This window comes from Zonotrichia albicollis, chromosome 17 (genome assembly GCF_047830755.1).
Source record: "Zonotrichia albicollis isolate bZonAlb1 chromosome 17, bZonAlb1.hap1, whole genome shotgun sequence".
Lineage (NCBI taxonomy): Eukaryota > Metazoa > Chordata > Aves > Passeriformes > Passerellidae > Zonotrichia > Zonotrichia albicollis.
Window position 1 is genome coordinate 2383246 of NC_133835.1, and position 23302 is coordinate 2406547.

The 23302-nt window shown below is 53.2% G+C and overlaps 1 protein-coding gene across 1 annotated transcript; it reads right to left on the minus strand.

The window, feature by feature from the left end:
• Positions 1-1091: 1091 nt before the first annotated feature.
• MAP1LC3A (microtubule associated protein 1 light chain 3 alpha) lies at positions 1092-19097 on the minus strand. The gene is made up of 4 exons (XM_074553432.1): positions 18938-19097; positions 9176-9231; positions 2584-2690; positions 1092-2088 (listed from the first exon to the last, which is right to left on the minus strand). Exons 1-4 carry the CDS (start codon positions 18975-18977, stop codon positions 1926-1928), a joined length of 366 nt encoding a protein of 121 aa, XP_074409533.1. The 5' UTR covers positions 18978-19097; the 3' UTR covers positions 1092-1925.
• Positions 19098-23302: the final 4205 nt, after the last annotated feature.

A 23302-nucleotide genomic window follows, 5' to 3' on the forward strand; every position in this document is an offset into this window, starting at 1 on the left:
AGCAGCCCCGGTCTGGCCCGGCAGGCCTCGTTCCATCTCCGGCCTCAGGCTGCGGGCAGGGCCCGGGGCAGTCGCAGCAGCCCCGGCCGTGCCACAGCTCCAGGGCGGAGAGGCCGAAGTGGCTTTGCGGGCGCTGCTCCCCTCAGGGCCGGGCAGGGCCTCGCACAGGTCCCGCTCCTGCCGAGGCTGCCTCGCCTGTCCCTGGCTGCAGCCCGGGGTCCCTCAAGGCACGCGTGTCCCACATTTACCTCATCAACGTGTGCAAATATCTAAAGAGGCAGAGGCTGGAGCCAGGCCCTGCTCGGCAGTGCCCAGCAATGGGACAAGCGGCAACAGGCAGAAACCCTTAACCAGTGGGCTGCAACCCAGGCAAGCCCTAAGTCTTTTCAGTGCCCAAACCCTTTTCTGCTGGGCAGGGTAAAGGAAGGAGAGTGAGCTGAGGAGCAGGGAGACACTGACCAGCCCAAGGTCCATCAGCCCCTGCCTTAGCCTGGAGAAAAGTCTGACGGAGGGTTCAGGATAAGCCACAGTTTCCTGCGCTGCTCAAAGCTTTCCTTAAAAACAAACTTTACAAATGCCTCCACCTCAAGTTTTTGTTCCCAGATAAGGAAGTTTAATCAAAGGACAAGAGACTCTACACAGGTAGGGCAAGGACAACCATGTTTCCTGTCACTATCCAGTGCTCTGTTCTCCAAACCAATCTTTCCCCTTTGTCCCAGCCCCTCATTCCAACCAGCTGCTCTTTTAACCAGCTCAGAAGCCTGGCCAGGTACACACACACACCAGTGAACATGGGGAACACACATCACATTTGATATACCAGAGACATTAACACAGACAAATGAGATGGGAACAGAACATTCCTACAAGACACAACTTGAATTTATGTTTATTTTATATATATATTTATATATGTATATATATATACCTTTGTATAGATTAAACTGGGGGGGATTTTGTCATATACATTTTTTTGGTATAATACATGAGAAACAGGGACAGGAACATAGCAAATATAAATCAGTACATTCCTTCAGTGAACTCCTTGACACAGTGAGAGTGAAAAATTGCATGCAATGGGGAGACAGAGAGAAGGGAAATCAATTTTATTAGAAAAAACAGAGAAACAAGATAATCTAGGTACAACTGTCAACAGAGGAGCAGCACTATAGATGGCAAACCTGTATAAATTAAAAGAAAATTCCACTCTGACATCTACTATGCTTTAAAGTGCAATGAAGCCTGATTTATTTACCTACAGAATACAGGAAAGTTTCCCCCTCTCCCCATTCCAATCTATCCCTAAAAAAAAAAAAAAACCAAACAAACAAACCCAAACAAACAAACCAATAAAATAAATCTAAAGGATATACATTATCCACAGTCCTATAGAGACGCCTACATCTACTCAGTAGCACCAAGAATCTGATATGGGTGTAATTAAAATCAATTAAAACTCGGGAGCAATGGTAACATCTGTTAGCTGCTTCTGCAGACCTCCTGCCCTTTGTGAGTGCCTGGGGAGAGGAGGCTCCCCCTGTGCTGGGTGACAGCGGCCCAGCGGGTCTGGCAGCAGCAGAGCACACACAGTACAGCGAGAGCAGCGCGGGGACACGGGGACAGAGGGACAGAGGGACACGGGGACAGAGGGACAGGCCCCAGCGGGGTCTGCGGGGCTGGCTGGGGGTGTCACACACCTGGGCGGGCGCCTGGGGGAGCGGGACTGAGCTACACAGGGGAGGGGTTGTGCGAGTCCAACACGCGCCACGAGCCTCTTTGGTGACAGGGAGGGTGACAGGGAGGGAGGGAGGGGAGGGGGGTCAGCACAGCCCCCCTCTCGTGAGCCTCTGGCTGCGTTGTCCTCCGAGGCCAGGGGCCTCTGTGCCACAGTTCATCTGTCTCCACATGCCAACGCTCAGCAGCCCTCAGAAGCCAAAGGTCTCCTGGGAAGCATAGACCATGTAGAGGAAGCCATCCTCGTCCTTCTCCTGCTCGTAGATCTCCGAGATGGGGGTGGACACGCTGACCATGCTGTGCTGGTTCACCAGCAGGAAGAAGGCCTGGGTGGGATTCAGCTGCAAGCGGCGCCTGTGGGGGCAAGGGCAGGGTCAGGGTGGGTGCCCTCACTGCCTCTTCCTCCTCCCCAGCAATGCTGTTCCCTTGGGGCCAGGCCTGCACAGCCAGGGCCTCCTCTGGACCTGCTCCCACCCCTCAGGACATGGTGTCCATGAATCTGAGCTACCCGAGGCTCCAAGGCCTCCTGAGCCAGGATTCTGCAAAGCCCTCCTGCTCCAAGGGCTAGCAAGGGCAAAGCAGAGGGGCCTCTTCCCTCTGAGCTGAAGAATAAAAAGAGGGGATGGGGCCCCTTCATTGCTCATGAGTGTCCCCTTGAGGGAGAGACCCCCACCCTTCCCAAGGTGCTCAGAACCTGCCCTCCCTGCCCCCCACAACAGCCTGTACCACACCCAAGGATGCTGGGGCTGCCACGTCCCCATCCCTGCCCTCAGCAGCTGCCTCACCCTCACCCCAGCACCCTGCAGCGAGTGGCCTGTGGGCGAGGACAGGCTCACTAACCCCACTCACCGGATTATTTTGACCAATTCACTCATGTTGACATGGTCTGGGACAAGGAACTTGGTCTTATCCAGCACTGGCAGCTGTTTCTCCCCTTTGTAGCGTTCAATGATGACCTGGGGGAAAGTCAAGGGCAGGATTAGTCATGTTCATAGTGCCCCACACTGGTCCCAAGGTCAGATACAAATCCAAGTAGCATGGGTAGAAAAGCTGAGGTACAGCCTCACTTTGCTTCACTCTCACAGGAAACAAAACAAAAAAAAAGACATGAGCAGTGAGCACCAGGCTGGCTCTGCAGGAGGCTCTTCATCCATCACCTGTGCCTGAGGCAGGCAGTGAACAGTGTCCAGAACAATGAACTAAAGCACCAAGTGCTCTGCCTGGCTGAGAAACAGTGGGCACCACTGGACTGATACAGATTCTGTACTCTGGCATGCAGGACATCTGAAGAGGAGTGAAATATTTTAACATCACTTTCTGACTGACCAAACCCACAGGTTTTGCTGGCTTGAGCTACAGACAGCTCATGATGCAGTTTCCTTCCTGCTGCCATTCAGCATGCCCCTGCCTGCTCTGGAACAGCTGTGGATATTCCCAAGCAAGCAGTTCTCACAAGTCCCAGTGAAGCCACTCATGCATTCCTTCAGAAAGGGGGGTTTGGATCTCACCAGTCCCACTCCTTACGTTAACAGCCAGACACACTGACTCTGAGAAGGATCAGAAACCAGGGCCACCCCAGCTGTGCACTGAGCTTCCCAGGCACTCCTGCATGGTGTCACCACAGGGACAACCCAGCCTGTCCTCCTCTGCCAGACATCTTGCTTGGAACAGTTCTAACCATCCCTACATTCTGAAATGGCTGAATGATGATATTTTCCTGCTATTATAGTTAATGATTTTCTTCTGTGAAGCTGTTTGCTGACAGCTACAATTGCTGTTCTAAACCAGCCTGGAAAGGTACCTTTGTATTCTGAGGGAAAAAAAAGTGGCAGGAAGTTAAAATAGGGAATGTACTTTTAAGAAAAATTAAAATAAGTGAACAATGTACAGCTTGGTATGTTCCCATTGCAGTGCTGCTCTCTCACATCTTTCCAGCAACCTGCTGATTTCCCCACAGAGAGACTCTTGGATATTCATCAGCCCATTATCCTCTCTCACCTGAGACTGAACATTATTTTTCACTATAAGGCAAGGAATTGCCAGAATTTATTTTCCCAGGTCGTTTCCAAAAGTACTCAAGAGCTGCCAATGGCTTTTGGCAGCAGAGGGACGGAGCAGGGTGCAGAGAGGAGGATCCCCAGGAGATGGCTCTGCGGAGCCAGAAGGACCAGGGAATCCCTGGAACACGGATTTCCCTTCCCTCTGAACCCTGTTGGCACCTCAGCCTCTGCAGCAGCAGCAGCAGCAGCAGTGGAACCCGTGCCAGGCTCCCCCCAAGGTGGATCAGAGCTCCCGGCTGGGACAGAGCAGAGCCCCGGAACTGGGGATGGCCGAGGAGCCCCAGGCTGGTGGGACAGGCTGGGCTGCAGGCTGATGATGGGCTGATGGCTGAGGCTGGTGGGACAGGACGGGCTGCAGGCTGATGATGGGCTGATGGCTGAGGCTGGTGGGACAGGCTCTGGGCTGCAGGCTGATGATGGGCTGATGGCTGAGACTGGTGGGACAGGATGGGCTGCAGGCACCAACCACAGAGGGGGCGAGAGGCCCTGCTGGGGCTCTGCACCAAAACAGCCTCTGCAGAGCCCGCCCTTGTCAGGATCTCTCGCTGGTCACAGTGACCCGAGAAAAGTTCCAAAGTCTCTTTTCCCAGCCCGGCGCTTGAAAGAGGAGTCAGGGCTCTTCATTTCTCGGTTTCAAGGTTGTTTATTGTATCTTATCTATAAAAAGTTTTCTCCTGCCCTGCTGAGGTGCATCCAGCAGGACAATTCCAGGCACTCTGCCTGCCCCAGGGCAGTGTTATGTCTTTATACTAAAAACTACATGTACAATGTTTACAATTACTTCCCAATACCTATCACCTGTGTTAGACAGTGAGCTTCTACTCTAAACCAATCTAAAAGTGCCACCATCAGAGCAGAAGATGGAGGCCAAGAAGAAGAAGGAGAAAGGATGGACACACCCAGATCCCTCCATCTTGCCTCCTGAACCCCCATACCAGAAACCCCAATATCTACTTTTTCACCCCATAACTTCACTATTATTCTTAAACTGTTGAGGCTTGCTGATCTTCATACAAGGTTGGTAATTTGCTCCATGGGTCATAATCAAACCCACAGGTGTTTTGGGCTCTGTGCCAGGGCTTCTGAACCCCCTGGCAGGGTCCTGGTGTCCTGGACAGCCAGAGGGATATTCTGAGTTCCCACACACCCTGGACAAATCTCACCCAAGGGGAGCCCAACACCCGGGCCAGCAGCGTGTGAACGAACACCAGGCAGCCCTCCTCAGCAAAGAGGATCTGATTAAAGAACCCCTTTCTGCAACAGAGTAAATCAGGCATTGGGACATCCCCCACCAAGCTGTTAATGGCCCTCCATCCCTGCAAGGAGGGCACAGGGAGGGGAGCAGAACCATCCTACTGCATTTAACTTGAATCTTACAAGCACAGGTGAGTGTGACAGTGTTCACAGGGGTTTTTGGATGAGGGAAGAGACGAGCATCTGATTCCATGTTTCAGAAGGCTTGAGTTATTATTTTATGATATATATTACATTAAAACTATACTAAAAGAATAGAAGAAAGGATTTCATCAGAAGGCTAGCTAAGAATAGAATAGGAAGGAATGATAACAAAGGTTTGTGGCTCAGACTCTCTGTCCAAGCCAGCTGGGCTGTGATTGGCCATTAATTAGAAACATCCAACATGGGCCAATCACAGATGCACCTGTTGCATTCCACAGCAGCAGATAACCATTGTTTACATTTTGTTCCTGAGGCCTCTCAGCTTCTCAGGAGGAAAAAATCCTAAGGAAAGGATTTTCCATAAAAGATATCTGTGACAGGTGAGTGTTTTGTCTGTGGGGAGAGGAGTCCTGAGGGGCTGAGCACTCCCAGCCCCACAGACAGGTTTCTGCTGGGAAACACAGGCAAGCAGTGGCCCCTCAGCTTTTTGGTTTGCATGGAGAAGCAGCTGCACAGCAGCTGTTTGTGCATCCACCTTCACCTGCAGAGAGGGCCCTGCACACCTGGATGGTGCCTCAGCTCTCACAGGAGCAGGACTAGAGGCTGGTGTCTCTCATCACCAGCCAGTTCCATCCCAAGAGGAACCACCTTTAGATTAATCCAAGAATGGGATGCAGTGGCTGTCCTGGCTCCTGGAGCAGCAGCTGCCCTGTGCCCCGAGCAGACACAGAACCTCTCATGTAGAACAACTCCAAGAGTTTCTGTTACCAGAACATGAGCTGCTATTTGGGAAACCCAGCTATGAGAACAGGTGGCCAAAGGACAAAACGTTCTTGTCTAGCCCTGGAGGGAAAAGCATGATCAGATGCTAAAGTTACACCCCTGTGGCCCCAGGGAGGGCGTGCACAGCCACTCCCCAGCCCATATCCTCTTCCAAGCTGCTGCCTCCAGCCAGGCCTTCCTCAGCATGGGACACCTGCTCTTGCAGAGGGAACCACCACAGATCTCTGCAGAAACCATGAATGGGCACAGATGGGGGGGGGGGGGGAAACACTCAGGGCAGAGCCTGAAGTCCTGTCCTGCTGCAGAGGGGCTTGGACAGTGTTGGTGAATACAGAATACAGCCTTTGTTCTGGGGAGATGGCAAGGGAGTCTGGTAGGGAATATGGCAGAGCAGGGTGCAGGTGCTTCAGTGGCACCAGACACAGCAGCCCTCAGACAAAAAGGTGCTCTGGTGTTGATCCATCCAGAGTGATGTCAGTGTCAGTGCTGGACACTGGATCTGCAGCTCCCCAGAGCAGCACTCCCAAGAGCCCAGAGAAGGTTGGCCCTTCCTCTGAGTCCATGATTTGGGTTTCCATCCACCCCTGTGCCAGGGCAGGGCATCATGTGGGATATCCCAGCTGCCACTGTCCCTCCATGCTCCTCTGTGGGTGCCCAGATGAACCCAACAGAGCCCAAATTCCCCCTCAGCCCTCCCTGCCCTCACCAGGCCTGCCTGGATTTAGCCCTGCAGGGCTTTGGGAAGAGCTTTGCTCCCGTTGCTGCCCAGCACCAGCTGCTCCCCAGCAATGTCAGACTCTCTGAGGGTTCAGTCATCTCCAGAAAGGTCCCTGGGGCTGAGAGAGGCAGGGACAGTGCAGGGGCACAGGCTCCCTGTCCTCTAATAGGACAGAAATGATTTTGGAAACATATTGAAGCTGCGGATGGGGGTCCCAGTGGAAAGGCTGAAGTTCTCTACTTGCTCTGACTCCCAGGGAGGAGCAGATGGAGATTTCCTCCCAGCAGAGCAGAGCGTGAGTAGCCCCTGCTGCCAACACAACCATCTCACCTTGCCTGCAGGTGTGCCTGTGGTCAGCAGCTCCTGCCAGAGCAGGCAGCTCTGGGCCTGCAGGGACAGCACAGGAGCCCCTGGCATGGACAGGGGACCTGGCTCCTGCTGTCCTCACTGCACATGCCAGGGGCAGCCTGGCATGAGCCTTCCGTGAAACAGAAGCAAAGAACTCCACGTCAGTCCCTTCCTCAGCTTTCCCTGCAAGTTCCCTCATGGAAACAGGAGAGATGAGCTCTTCCCTGGGCACACGGCCAGGCCATGCCCTCTCAAACCCTCCTGGCCTCTCTCAAAGCCAAAGGGACTTGCCCAAGGACTCTGGCTGGAAACTGGAGATGCAGGAGGGCAGCAGGTGCTGCACAGCTTTGCTGTGGTTTCTGTCAGCACTAAGGGTGTGACCTTGGATCTCCCTCACTGCCCTGGCTGGGGGCTCAGACCCCTCTGCTGATTCCAAGGGCCTCTCCAGGGAAGCCAAGCACTTGGAGAACACAGCTCCTGTCTCTCACAGATCACCAAGACCTTCCCACGGTGATGAGCCTGCAGTGCTTGGACCATGGCAGTGCCCACACCACCCTGCTGCACCAGGCTCTGACCACTGCCCTGAAACCTGCCCTGGGAGAGAGGAGACAGCTCCAAGCTGTGTTGGGCTCTAACAGGGACCAGGCCTTTAGAGAAGCAGTGACACAAACACAGCTGGGCCCCACAAGCCTTCATGACTCTTCTCACCACCTGATTCTTTCCACCCCTCCAGCAAAACTTGCATTCTGGTGTTGACCCCAACACAAAGAGCCCTCCAGCCATGGGAGCTCTCCCACCATGTCCCAGTAATGCCACAGAACTCTGCTTGTGGATGCACAGCTCTGGCTCTTTCTGTCCATTCCCCATGCAATACACATTTGTATGCAGGCACCTGATACGTGCACATGGGTGCATTTTATGTACAACTTATTTCTAGCCTGGCCTTGCAGCCAGAGCCTGAATGCACTGCAGTCAGCTCTGCCACAGCTCTGGAGAAATGCAGAGCCAGTCTAATGCTATTGAAACCACGTTAAAAGCAGAGGTAATCAATGTGCTGACAACCTGGAGCACTGGCCCAGGGTGCTGTGAGGGGCAGCCCTGCCCTGCTGAGCTGGAAACACGTGAACATCACATGAACACCACAGTGCTGGTGGGAGGAGAGGAGAAGAAAGAATTCTTCTGGCTAGAAAACACTGTGCTAAAAACAAAACAAGAGTGAGGCAGAAGAGGACTGAGATGGGCCAAGAGCAGTTTGAGACATTCAGTCTTGAAGGCCAAATGCTGATAATCTACAATTTTAAGACAAGGTTGATGTTCATCCAGCACTGGCAGGAAGCTGAACTAGGAATCCTGTCTTTTTGGTCATAGATGCTGTGATATAGCAAATAGTAAGCTGAGCAAGCCCCAAGTACATAATTTCATTGAATCATGGAATCATTTGGGTTGGAAGGGACCTTAAAGGTGAGCAGGGACACCTGCCACTAGACCAGGCTGCTCTAAGCCCTGTCCAACCTGGTGCTGGACACTTCTAGGAACAGGATGTTCCTCTAAGTCCTCCATCTTCTCAAGAAGAGAAGCAAATACTCAGGTAGGAACTCAAAAGCAGACTCAGCCAAAGAACAACTCAGCACATCAGGTGTGACATGGGCAGGAAGAACTGCAAGCTCATGGTGTCTCACCTGTGCCTGTCAGCCACAGGTGCTGGGACAGCACAGAATGGCTCTGAATGATCCTAAAAGAGACCCTGTGCTTTCAGAGCAGTGAAGATCAGCCCACACATCTTTCTCTGGGCAGAGGACAAATCCTTACCAGGCTATCCAGGACAAATCAGGTAGCTACTACAGCCAAAACAAAAGCCATTTCAGTCTTCTCCTACTGCACTTGCCTGGAAATAGATGTGAGATGAAATCAGCCCCCTGCCTCCAGGGCAGCATGGAGCTTTGGAGCTGTGCTTTGCATGCAGAGAACACGGCTGCTGTTGGGCAGCTGGCACACACGGGGCACTGCAGGCTCGTGGGGACCATCCTGTGCTGATTCCAGGCAGCAAAGCTTTGCAAGCTCCATGGAGGCCACCCAGGAGCACAGAAGGTCCTGAGAACAAAGCCTGACACAAGAGTGAGAACAATTCACTTACTGGGATCTTGTTAGGATGCTGCTCTCGGATCTGCTGCACTTCTTTACAACGATCCGCTGGAGGGAGAGAAGTGAAGAAATTGAGTTAGAAACCCCTGTGTGTGTAGGGCAGGCAGAACTGAGGCACCCACCCTGCCAGCCACAGCCTGACCCAGAGAGGGACATTTCCCAAGGAATGCACATCCTGCTCCCCAGGCCTTTTGTGAGCACGCTGTGCCAGGTGTCAGCTCCAGCGACCAACCCTGGAACACTGCCTGCTAAACCTGGGCAGCATACCTGGAATCAGGAGAGTGAAAGAACACCATAAAGCCAACAAAATTCACTTAAATCCACCCTAGGCACGTGCAGCTGCTGGCAGTGGGCGCAGGGCAGAGCACAGCTTTGGGGACTGTGCTCATTGTGTCTCCCGGATGCCTCCCCCAGGGGGACAGTTCTCCAGCTGGGGATGGGTTTTAGCCATTTCCTCCTGCCTGCTGCTCACTTCCAAGCACTCCCTGGCACAGAGCCTGGCTCCACAAGAGCTGCACCAAGCCAAGGAGGACTCCTGCCCTAGCACAGAGCTGTGCAGCAGCTACAACAGCTCTTGGCCTGACATTGCCAGGCCTGGAGGCAGGAGGAAAACCTAAAGCAAGATGACTCACATGCAGAAAGACTTTTCCTGCAGTTGCTCTCACACTTTTTATTTCTATTCCATTTTCCTCCAGAGTTTATTGACACACACAACAGGCAGCAAAACTTGTGCACTCTTCCAGTTGACAGGAGAATTCCCACAGCCCTCACTGCTTTACCAGAGGGCTCTCCTCTTCCCCCACCCCAGAGCAGCAGGAAGCAGAGAAGAAGCAGAGCCAGACCAGGGTATGTTCTCTCTGTGCTTGCTCCTCCTGGGACACCACAGACCTGTCCTGCTCCTGAACTGCCACTGCTCTGGGAGGTGCTTCACAGCCTGCACTGAAATGCCCAGAAACCAAGCCAGGGGTGAAGGTCAGTGACTGAGCACTGCCTGGGAAGGAGATCTGGGTATTGCAGGATCTGTCACAGAACCATCCTGCCACGGCCCCAGCCCAGCTCCCCTGAGCAGCTCACCCAGCCCCAGCTGCCCATGGCCCACTGGGAGAATGGAGGCCTGGGTAAATGCATGAGTGTTTTCTCCTCAGAAATATTGATAATTTCTCCTCTGAGCACTCAATAAAACTTTATTGCTTATATGTTGGATTTGGCTAGATATGACCTTGGGAAGAAACTGGAGTTTCTTTAAAAGCCACAAGACTACAAAATCACCAGATCATAGAAAGTTTTGAGCACCATTTCTGCCTCCTCTGAGAAGAAAATACCACTCTGCTAGGAGCTGTTAGATCTTTCATTCTGTAGGACTTCATAGGCAAGCAACACAGAGCAAGACTATTTAGATTTCATGAAAAATTCAGGCATATTTATTTTGGGGTTTATGACTGAAGATGCAGCTTCCCATGTTTCCTTTTCATCCAATCCAGTGCTCCAGGGATCCAGAGTCAGCTTTGGGGTACAGACAATTTTCTCCTGAGGTACCAAACAGCCGGGGAGTGACAGAGACATCAGCAGCAACGTGACACTGGCACAGAGACACCTCCCTGGCAGTGCTGAAGGGCACGGTGCCAGCAGCACCCAGCCCACAGCACCCAGCCCACAGAGCCCATTCCCACTTGTCACTTGTGTCCAGGATGGAGCATCCAAAAGGCTGCAGAGATCCAGAGCTCAGCTGGACAGCACTGATCACCATGGAAATTGCAGCAGCTTGACTGCAGCCAGCTCAGACTTGTGGGTGTTAACAGCCTGCAGAGCTGTGTCCTCACATCTGGCCAGTCATGCTGGCTTCAGTGTCACCCTAGCCTGCTTCTCTCTCCGTGCTATCATGTGCATGAGCTTCCTAAATACCACGAGCTGCCCTGCAAGGTCTCAGGGCTGTGTGCACAGGAAGCCCCAACAAGGCAGGTAATTGTGAGAAGGGTCAGAGAAGGAATTTGCTGAAGGCATGTTATCATGGCTAGTAAATGGAGGTAATCTTGGAGCATCCAGCTGGCCCAGGCTGCATGTGCCAAAGGGCAGCCACATGCCAGACACCCTCCCTGCTCCCTGGAGGCATCACCAGCTGCAGCACAAGGTGACAGAAGCCATCAGCACGTCCATTTACACAGTGGGAACAGAGGTGCCTCCTGCCCATTGCACTGAAAATGGCGCCACACGGAGAGGAAGAGGGTCCATCATCACTCCAGCTGCTCATCAGTGCCTCAGGATCCCAGCCCTGGGAGCACATGGGGAGCAGATGGGGTGCAGTCCTCTGTCCCCACGGCGAGCAGATGGGGTGCCCTGGGCAGAGGGTGGCTGCTGCAGAAAGATCCTTCCAGCTCCTGCTGACTCCGTGCTCAGGAGGAATAAGGGCACAAGACACCAGTGACAGCTCTCAGCTGCCCTCAAGGCTGCTGGGCCACAGTGGGAGCTCCCCTGTCCCAGCCTTTAAAACCTGCCCCATGCCCAGGAACTGCTCCCTTTGGCTGCGGGCCCAGGGCATTCACACCTCCCTGACCTCAGGGGAGCCTGTGGCAGGAGGCTGATCTGCAGGTGACACAGGGCAATGGCAGCAGGTGCTGCTTTACTCCAGGGGCTGCTGCATCCCTACAAACACCTCAAGCACTGCACTTCTTCCTCTGGAATTGCTCACTTCAGAAACTCCATTGCGAATGCAGCTCGGAGCAATCCTACCTCAGGTGCTCAGGTTCCTGAATCTACAGGCAGAAGTGTCCAGGACACCTGAAGCACTGCTAAAGACACACTCCGTCTCATCCTAGCCTTGGAGAGCCAAGGAAGCAGGCTTGGAACTCAGGAAAAGCTGCATCAATCCCTGGGTGATTCCTGTGCACACAGGAGTTCAGGCCCAAGGGATCTCCAGCAGGAGACAGTGATGGTCTGATGGTCACCCACACCCTCCTCAGCCTGGGGTGGGAGCCAGAGGTGGAGCCTGTGACTCATGGAAGCACCAACATCACACAGCAGGAGCAGCTATAAATACCAGCCTTAATTCAGTGTCTGTGCAGTGTAACCTAAGTCACAGGAACACAGAGAAAATGGTTAAAAGGGCATTTAAAGAAACCTGGCTGGAGGTGCCAGCCCAGCACTGAAGCCCCCACAGTGCTGAGGACAGGCAGGATCCCCCCACCCCAGCACCTGCAGTGTTAGCACTCACATTCACATACAACAGACCTGATCTTACAAGCTTTGTTCTCCTCCTGCAGCTCTCCCAAACTGTGCTGAAGTTGAGACTTTCCCCATCCCTGCAGCACCTAGCCACAGTTAATCCCTAGCCAATGTGCAGAGCAAACCAGAGCTGTTTGCACAGCCCTGTCCCCATCCATGCTCTCCTCTGGTCCCTCCTGGCTGCCAGGGCAGCACAACACCAGCCCTGGGTGCAGCACAACACCAGCCCTGGGTGCAGCAGAACCAGCCCTGGGTGCAGCACAACACCAGCCCTGGGTGCAGCAGAACCAGCCCTGGGTGCAGCACAACACCAGCCCTGGGTGCAGCATCTCAGGGGTGCAGGCTCCTGCTGCTCCCACTGACCTGCATGAGAGGGAACAGCCCCATCCATCCCTGCTCCAGCTGTGGGCACCACATCTCTGCCCTGAGGGAAGCCAGCCTTGTCCCCAGTGCCAGGATGGCAGATCTCAACATGGCAGCACGATAAAAACCACACAATTTTATTGGTTTTTCCCAGGGAAACTTCTCTGCTAGGGCCTATTAAAAGCCAGGAGTATTTTTGTAGCATTGCATATGCCGGGAAATTGCCTATTTCTCCTCCAAGTGCTGTTTCAACTGTTAAGTACCAACAGCAAAGCTTGCAAATTGCCCAAAACACCAGAATCTTGGCTGTTTTCTTGACTGAGGTCCTTCCCAAGCTGTGCTCCAAAAGATGCGAGCACACAGTGTATCCCATGGCAATGCAGGGTGAGATCGTTACGGCGCTTGAGGAGAACAGTGGAAAATTTTGAGGCACACTTTGCAAACATTAACCTTTGTTATCAGCTGTGCCCAGGAGCCCTGGCCACGGGAGCCAGGTCCCTGCTGTGCTGGGTGCTGTGCAGGCACGGGATGAAAGGACAGTCCTGGATGCAAAAGAGCCTCAGCAGACAAAAGATACAGATGGTGGGACAGAAGGAAAACACATGGCAAGTCCTCCAACAGCGCTGTTGCATAAGGGGCACCATTTTCCAGGGATTCTGGACAAGCAGTGCTCAGGCACTGGTGCTGCCCCAAGGCAGCAGATGGATGGCAGAGAGAGGCCCTGCTGCCTGTGACCAGCAGGAATGCTGTCAGGAAAACACCACTAAGAGCAAATCCCACCTGGAAACGCCAGCAGTGTGCAGATCAACAGCTCCTGAGCTGGGCAGGGCTGAGAGCAGAAATCAGCCAGGAGCTGCTGCCCCTCCCTGAGTCCCACAGCTCCAGAGGGCACAGACACATCCCTGGCACCTCCAGCCCTGTGGCTTCTCCCTGCCATCCCCACAACACCCTGCCAGCCAGCCCGGAGAGGGATCTGCCTGAGATTTGAGGAGATGCAAAAATGAACCTGGTTCTTCAAGAAGCTGCTGTGGTCAGTCCCAGGGCAGAGTGCTGCTACAGGAATTGGATGGTTTGACATCAGGATGTGTGTGGGATGAGCTGGCAAGGGCTGCAGACACAGGCCAGTTATGCAGGTCATTCCAGATGAACATCAATGACTATTTCTGTAATATCACACCACCCTAAGGCCAGACACCTCTAACCACCAGGAAACACCCAAATTGTGAGTGTGTATGGTTCACCCAGCAGCTGACCTGACCTGTCCTTGCCCAGTGCTCCTTTTGAGGCCAGTGGTGCTGTGGGAGGAGTGAGAGGAGATCCCACATGCAGGAAGGAAGGAGGCTGTGCCCAGGGCAGGTTCCTCAGCACCCCAGAGGCTGCCTGTCCCAGGACAAGCAGCATTGCAGACCTGACAGGGATTCTGACTGTCAGGTTTATTTTATTTGTCTGTCTGCAAAGCTGGGTGCTCCAGACAGAAGAAATGAACCTGAACCTAAAAGCTTTGAACTGATAAAAACATATCTCTGCATGACAGAATAGGTGGAGCCTGAAGCTCCACTGTCCCTGAAGTTATTACCAGCATGAACATGGAGCAGTGGATGCTCTGTCTTCATGGCTCTCCATCCCATCACTACAGCTGCAATAATACCACATGTGCAGTGTCTGGGCGGATTTTGGAGTGCCAGGTTCTTGGGCCCTGTCACTGCAGAAGCATCTCAGCATTCATTTGCAAAAATTCCCAATCTTCCTGGCTCCAGAACAGAGCTTGAAAATGGGTTTTAAGACACAAAGAGGAAACACCTTCATTTTTCTTAGCAGTTTAAAAGTGTAACAGGAGTATGATTTTGAGCCTGGCTCCAGGAATAGCATTTACATCTGGCAAATCATGATAAGGGCTCAGCTCATGATCAAGCAGAGCCACACCACAACTGTGAACTCTAAATGCATGTCAAGACACTTGTCCTCTGTACAGTACCACTGTGACAGGACAAGGCAGACTGGCATTAAACTGACAGAGAGCAGGGTTAGAAGGGATATTGGGAAGGAATTCCTCCCTGTGAGGGTGTGGGGCCCTGGCACAGGGTGCCCAGAGCAGCTATGGCTACCCCTGGATCCCTGGCAGTGCCAAGGCCAGGCTGGATGGGGCTGGGAGCAGCCTGGGACGGTGGAAGGTGTCCCTGCCATGGCAGGGGTGGGATGGGATGGGCTATAAGGCCCCTTCCAAACAAAACCATTCTGGGATTCTGTAATCCACCCCTACCATGGGCTGTGTAGGATGAGCACTGGATCTCCAATCATCCAAACAGCTTAAAATTCACTGCACCCTCTGAGCCTGAGGGGGAAATGGACAGCACCTTCTGTGTCATGTCAGGATGGCAAACAGAGGATTTACATCACAGTCTCAGATAAGGAGCTGCTTTTTTGCTCAACATTTAATCACATTTCACTATCCTTGGTAAAGGAACAGCAAGTTCCCTCTGTACCCTGGGGAGGCTGTGCCAGGGTTTCCCTCTGCCTGCTGTGTGACCTTCCACCTGCACCACCTTCCCATCCATCCCCATCCATCCCCATGACAGCAGGAACACTCTCACATTTCTCAGGGCTGCTCAGGACACTTCAGACTGCTCAAAGAAAGCCCTGGCCCTGCTGGCAGGGCTGTGTTTTGGTGCAGCCCCCCGTGCACCAGGAGCCTCTGCCCAGCACAGTTCCCTGCTGTTTGTGCACAGACAGGCCTGGACATGCACAGCTGCTCTGGGGACACGTGCCAGACACCAGAGTCTTGGATGCATTCCTGCATTTTCTCTCACAGCCTTAAAGCACCTTCTGAGGACAAAAGGCAGCAAACAACAGCATGACAGAGCTGGTGGTGTTTACACACTGCCAGCCAGGCACAGAATGTCACCCGAGCAGGTGACACACTGTGAGACCTCCCAGGTGACTCTCCTGGCTGTGATCCCGCTGGGACTGACCACAGAAGGAACACCAAAGCAAGGGACATGACTTATCCATGGCTCATGGCTGCTCACTGGCAGAGGTGGCGAGGGCTCACCACCCTGCATTCACCAGTCTCCACCCTTCTGGCTCAAAGGAAGATGTGAAGCTTTTATAGTGGAAAAAAAAATTAAGTAATGAACAAAACACACAGATTATATTATTCCTGGCTGCTAGACAGGACCTTGTGTTATATAAAAGAATAATAATAAAAAAATCAAAATTTGTGGTCTACATGGCTTTTATTCTGGAAGCCTGTTCAGTTCTTCAATGCTGATAATGACCGCCACATCCAGTCAAGTCACAGAATGTCCTCAGTAATTAATCCAAGACACAGGCAGCTAAGCAGCAGCTTGGAGCAGCATCCTCCTCTCAGGGAACCCCAGCTCTCAGAGCACAGCTGCCAGAGCACAGACACCCAAGGACCAGCCCAGGGAGGGCTCACAGACTGACCTCACATCAATATCCAGATGTTTTCCCAAGCCACCAACGAGCAGAACTGTTGTGATAAGCCCAGGATGGTGTGTGAGGCACAGTTCAGGCCCTGCTGGTCTCTCAGTGGGTCCAGGCACTGGGTGAGCCCCCAGGGACTCCTTTCCCCAGAGCCAAGAGGGGATTTGCTCCACACCCACCCTGCCTTTCCTCTGAGGAGGAGTGGCTCCCCCAACCAAGGGCAGATCTGCCAGAGGATGGAACCTGGGATGGGAACACTCTGTCCACAGAGGCTGAGGTCAAACCTCTGTGTTTGTCCCCAAGCCAGGGGCTCCAGCTGAGCCAGCAGACACACGTGGGTGTGTTCCAGCCTCTGTTCCTGCCGGACACGGGACCGAGGGGCTCTGGGTCACCAGCCAGCCCCGGACCCACGCCTGTGTCCATCACCAGCTGGTTTGTGCTGCACTGAGGACACAGCTGGCAGCTGCTGCCAGCCCAGTGCAAACCCTGCTCAGGAGCAGTGGGACAAGGCTCCCAAGGACTCGTGTTCCTTTCGGGAAGCGCAGCGGTGCCGTCAGGCTGCTGCATGCTCCCAGCACTGCCAGGACAGCCTGTTCCTCTGACAGACCACAGCTTTGTTCTGGGAATTGTTTTGGACTCCTGCAACAGATCTGAACACGCCTCAGCCTGTGGGTTCAGCACATGGATGCAGAGGGTGCTGCCACATTTTCCCCCTGCACCCACAGCAAGGAGGTTCTGCTGCCCAGGGCTGGCCCACAGAGCTCACCTGACACCAGGGACAGCACTGAGGCCACGGCAGAGTCACTGCTCCGTGCCCCCCACACACCTCAGGTCAAAGCCCTGCTGCTTCCCAGCCAGTCCCCTTCTCAAGTCCTCACAATGATGAAAAGAAATCAGGAAATTTTACTCAGGAGAGACCCAAGATCAAGCAGATGAACAAACATAAGGAATTCACAGAAAAATTCCAAAAATACAAAAATTCCACAAGCATTGAGGAAAGCAGAATCTTTGCTGAGGTCTTGCCCAAGACCTAAGGCAGCCACTTGCCATGAAACTGGAGCCTGGGTGCCTTTGTAAACAGCCATAGCCCTGACTCTGCCTTTTCACTGATTTTTTGGAACCCTTCCATTTCTGTAAAGTTTTGAAGCCTTAAAAATCAAGCCATTCTGAGGGTACAGAATCGCTGGAGATGTTTTCCACCAGCCCTCTCCAACTGCATTGTAAACAATCGCTTCCTGCTCCTGTTGTGTAATGATTCAAAGACAAAAACAAGCCGTATTTACTTTCTCCAACAGAGTAATTCCAGCCCTGACCCAGAGCAGCTGCGGGGGCTGCCAGGCCTCCTCCTCCTCCTGGCTCAGCTCTGCAGCCCAGTCAGCTGAGAGAGCAAAAGGGCAGAGGAAAGTACAGAGAAACAAGGAGCACTTGCAGTTGCCGGCACCAAACTCCCTCACCCCCTCTGTCCCTCCTGGGCTATTTTAATCCTGCTTGCTTTCAACTGCTCCGAGCCTCAGATTTTGTTTTCCTCCTGGCTCAAAGAAAGTCTGAGCAATTCACGAAGGCAAACCCGTCTCCTTTTAACCATAATAAGCTGATTCTCACCAGTTTAACAGTAGGTAGTTACTAAAGGGGTGATTTAAGACTTTGCTGGTTTTAAGACAGAGCTTAGGAGAACACAGCAGGCTCCCAGCAAGGATCCCAAGCTCCCAGGCTTGGGCTGGTTCTTGTTTGTGCGTGTTCCCTTGGCTCGGTCCTGTGGCAGGGGAGGGCTGGGTAAGCATTCAAGGCCAGAAGGGTTGTGCCAATAAAATACCAAATATTTACAGTTTCCAGGAGAGCAGCAAGGGCCTGGATCAGCAGTTTTCAGCAGGCAAAAGCTCCAATTTTAAATCTCATGTAGGAAACGCCCTCACCTACATTCAGACAGTCTCTGGTATAATATGAGGGGGTTTTATGGCATGAAAACACTGATTTCAGCAATATACAGCGAGTAAAGCTCAAATGCTACCCCCTCCCCAGGAATTTAACCTGCCAGAAACACACACCTCTCCCTGCGCCAGCTGGCAAAGGTCAAGGCAGAGAGCAGTTGGTGTTTCCTCGGATTCCGCTACCGGGTCTGGAGATAAAAATCTGGGACTTTCTACAGTCACCTCCTCACCTTCCGAGCGTCCCCAGGACGCACCTCTGACAAAGGGGTGGGGAGGGTGTGAGCACTGAGCCTCCACAACCATCCCTGACTCCGTGCGGCGCCCTGCAACAACGCCCGCCCGAGGCCGCCGGGATGGGGAGCGCGGGGGGCGATTTTTGGGGAGGTCTTTGTGCTCTGACAGCCAAAAGGGACCCCCGGCCACCCCCTCGTCCCGGGCATTGCACGGCCCCTTGCGGCCGCCACCGCGCCCCGGTAACGGCGGTGCCCGGGAGCAGCGGGGACACGGCGGGGATGGGACACGGCGGGGATGGGGCGGGCGGGCGCGGCCCCCCCGGAGCGGGCCCGGCCGGGATGACAATGACATCACCGCGCGGCGGCTGCGGATCCGCCGCCCCCGGCCCGGGCCCTGCTGCTCCCGCGGCCGCGCCCGCCGGGACCCGCGGCGACCGAGCCCGGCCCGGGCGGGGCCGGCCCGCAGGGCAGCACGGCGGGGGCGGCGCAGGGCAGATCCGTCCGTCCGTCTGTCTGTCTCTCTGTCCCTCCCTCCCGCGCGGCCGCTGCCGGCCAGTCCCAGCTCACCGAAGGTGCGGCGCTGCTTGAAGGGCCGGTCCGAGGGCATCGCGGCGGGACCGGGCGGCACCGGGACCGGGCGGCTCCGTCTGCGTTCGGGCTGCGGCGGAGCGGCGGTGACGTCACCGGGAACCGCCCATAGGGGGTGGGGCTTTGCCCGACCGGGCCCCCGCCCACCGCAGCGACCCCGGGGGCCATGGAGAGCCCCGAGCCACGGCCGGGCCACGGACAGCACGGAGCCACCGCCGGGTTGGGGCCGTACTGCCCAGCCCGTGCCACCCCTGCCATGGGCACGGGCTGGGCAGTACGGCCCCAACCCGTGCCTGCCAGGGTGCTCCAAGCCCTGTCCCGCCCGGCCTTGGACACTCCCAAGGATGGGACAGCAGCAGCTTCTCTGGGCACCCTGGGCCAAGCCTCGCCACCCTCACAGGGAAGAATTCAAGAATTCCTCCCCTAATCCAATCAAAATCTCAGCTCTTTTAGTCTAAAACCATTCTCTCTTGTCCTATTATTATCTGCCCCTCTCTTTTTTATAAGCCCCAACATGGCAGAGAGCAGCTGGTGACACGAGGGCGGCTGTGCCATAGGAACACCATGGCAGAGCATCCCCATTTCCCAATGGGACATGATGGTTTATTCAGAGTTGACCCCAAACACGAGCATTTTTTCCAGTTCTGATGGAGCAGAGCACCTGAGGGCCCTGCTTAAGGCAGAGCAGTACCCCTGGGCTGGGTTTCCAGAGGTGCTCAAAGCACAGAGGTGTCCGTGGCTCTGGCCTGCAGTGGCACCTTCTGCACATCTTGACTCAAACACCTTCCGAGTGTCACTGCCAGCTCTGGGCAGCAAATGCGGCTGCTGAGGGAAGGGTGGAGAAGGAAGGATTGGGTGGGGATGAAGCCACAACAGCTCGGAGCACAGATTCCAGCCAACAGACCTGGACAGAAACTGCTCTCTCACAGGTACTCCAACATTGGTGATTCCCACATCTACCCCAATCATTTCCCGCTAACGAGCCCCTTGTTCTCCCTGCTGCATTCACAGCCATGGCTATGCTGAATATATTAAAGCCTGCAGCACAACTACAAATAGGGCAGCTATTTCTGGAGCTGGTAAATGAATCAAAAACAACTGCAAACAGAGCGTCAGTGTTTCACCAGGTCCAATATCCCTCCTCACTGCACACCACAACAGGAGCTGTGTCGTTTTGAGCAGTGTCTCGTTGTTTCAGTGAACTGGCACAAAGCAGGAGTGAACACAAAATGTTAAAGGATTAAGTATAACCTCGGTTAAAAAAAAAAAACCAAAAAAAAAAAAACATGAAAGATGCAGTTTTGAAAGAACTGCTACAATTATTGTCTCACCAATTTAAACAAATATATGTTTAACAAGAACTGAAAATATTCTTGTTTCCCTGTTGAGTTTACTCAAGAAAGAAAACACTTTCATGGCCAATATAATGGATTTTCCTTGACCAAGTGTGTCCAGAGGGGGCAGCGAGGTTGGAGAGGGGCTGGGAACACAAACCCTGAGGAAGCCCTGAGGGAGCTGGGGGTGCTCAGCCTGGGGAAAAGGAGACTCAGGGCTGCCCCCATCGCTCTCTGCAGCCCCTGAAAGGTGCCTGTGCTCAGCTGGGGCTGGGCTCTGTCTGCAGCAGCACTGACACAGCCAGAGCACACAGCCTCAGGCTGCACCAAGGGAAATACAGGCTGGAGATGGGGAAAAGCTTTTACAGAAAGGGTGATAAAGTTCTGGAATGGCTGCCCAGGGAGGTGGTGGAGTCCCCATCCCTGGGTGTGTTTAACAAAGCCTGGATGTGGCACTGGGTGCCAGGGTTTGGGTGAGGGGTTGGGGCTGGGTTGGACTCGATGATCTTGAAGGTCTCTCCCAACCTGGGCATTCTTTAATTCTGTGAATTCTGTAAACTCTTCCAGTCCCACCCCTGCCTGTTGCTATAGGACACGAACAACACAACACACACCACTGCTCTCAAGGCAAAGAAAAGGGAAGTTTATTTTCTAACTCCAACATTTACAGTTTTTCAAAAGTGACAATGGATTGGAGGGTGACAGTGCCACCTCTCCAATGACACTGGACAAACCAACAGTCTATGAAATTTCTCTTCTTCCATAAAAGAATGCAAAACAATAAGTTATTTACAGAAAGTGTGGGAGAAAGTTTGCTACAAGAATGTAAACATCAGAAGGTTTAGAAAATCTTAAAAAATCAGGGCGATGCCTGCCCACACTTTCCACTGTCCCAGGTTGCTCCAAGCCCTGTCGAGCCTGGCCTTGGACACTTCCAGGGATGGGGCAGCCACAGCTCCTCTGTGTCCTGCATGTGGAGGACACTCAACAGTCCCCTTAGGCAGGGAAGGAGTTTCCTGGGAGGGCTCTGGAGCCAACACAAATCCACACAAGGTGTCCACAAGCTCAGCTTTTACAGGGTTACCTCCACTCCTCTGTCAGAGCCTTATCTCAGCAGAGGCAGCTCATCCTGGGGCCTCCAGTGCTGCCCTTCCCAGCCAGGGCCATCCCCAAACTCCCTTTCATTGCCTGGTTAATCCATCAGGGTTTGTTTTCCCAGCAGCAGATGTTTCCCCAGCCTTCAACAGGGATCCCCCAAAACCAAAACTGACTTTTCCAGGACAGCAAACCAGGCCAGTGTCCAGCCCCAGCACAGAGCAGCTCCAAGGTGCAGGTGGCACAGGCTGCCCAGGCCTCCTGTGATCCTGGCTACAAAAAAGGAGCAGAACCAAAATGCTCATTTTTCTGCTCTTCCTCAGTTTGGTAGTAGTTTTACCATACAAGTAACCAGGCTCAGAGTCACAAAATACAGGACCAAAAACTGAGCTCCATCCATCCTTTCTTTTGACCCTGTTTATGATAAAGTAGGACAGTGAAACCCTCCCCTAACTTTCATACATGGAAATTGCTGCCAGCTCTGTGACCCTCTAATGGTCCTGATCCAAATAAACTTCAGTTTAGTTTATTAGTTTAGTTACTATTTAGTTTAGTTACTTTTTTCCATAGTAACTAAATGGCAGTTGTTGCTCTACAGCTTCCTTCACCTCTTGCCAGTTTTAAAAAATAAATCTGAATTAATTTTGGGTGCTGGTGTAAAGATGGCACTACATGGCCCAAGTAAGGCCCTGCCCAGATGGATCGGATAAACTCCTTGACTCCAAACCCAGCTGAAGAGCCTTTCATTCAAATCCACAGGTATATTTCATGCCAGGCTGCTCTCAATCCTTGAGAAAAAATCCCCAAACCAACCCCCAACCCTCCAACCAACCAGCACACAGCAGGAGCTCAGTCATTTTACTGCAAGTTTATGATCTCAACACAACAGAAAAGGGCCATGATCTTTTGTTTTGCAATAGGTTATCTATTACAGCTTGTTTTAACTAAAACCAACACTCAGCACTCTCTGTCCCAAGCTACTGGTAGGACAGCTGCCCTTAAGGAAGTGTCCAGAGGAATGCAGAACACTGCAGATTTTCCTGTTCAGAGAAGTAGCACTGCCACCTACTTGGGAAAGCCAAAATCCATAAGCAGGTCACCACTTCCAAGGAAATATTTCTCTGGGTTACAAAGAACAGAGAGAGATCACTGAGGTCACTTTTTTCCCTGCCTTGCCTCAGTGTTCAGTTTTTACTCAGACTTCAGCTTGCTGGAGGTAATTTCTTTGGGAGGCAGCATTCAGTTATTGCAGATCACAGGCATTATGCAAACTGCTGTGTATGAGGAGCTGCTCCAAAGGCCAGGCAGGATCCAGACCCTGTTCCCTGTTTTGATGGAATGGCTCAAAGCAGACCTGGTGTAAAGGGAGCAGCAGCTCATGCACAGCAGCAGCCAGCACTGAGTCACAGGGGCAGCTGGGACACCCAGGGCTGCAGAGCCCAGCAGGCATTTCTGACCTTCAGGGTCACGGCCACCGCCTGGAAAATCAGACACAGTCTGAAAATGCATGTCCAGGTCTGAAAATGCACAGAGAAAACCCCAAACATGCAGCTCACCCTGGCTGAGTCCCCACACAACCACTCTTGCTGGGGCTCTGAAAGCCACAAGCGCCCAAGTCAACAACTACATTTTTGTTGTTGTTGTTTGTGCTTGTTTGCTTTTTTTCCTGAAGAAAAAATAACCATCAAAATAACCCCTTGAGCATTCTGGAGTAATCATGTGGGGGTTTTTTGTCATTAATGGCATCAATAAAAAACCACTAAAGGAAAACAGCAGATCAAACTGGCTGCAGAGCTGTGACAGTGGGAGACCTCCCGTGGGCGGGCTCAATGGCCTTCCTGAGCCATGAAAATTCTGTCTGGAGCAGAGAGAAAGTGGCAGGAAAACACTTCAGCACAAGAGCCAATTGTGAGCA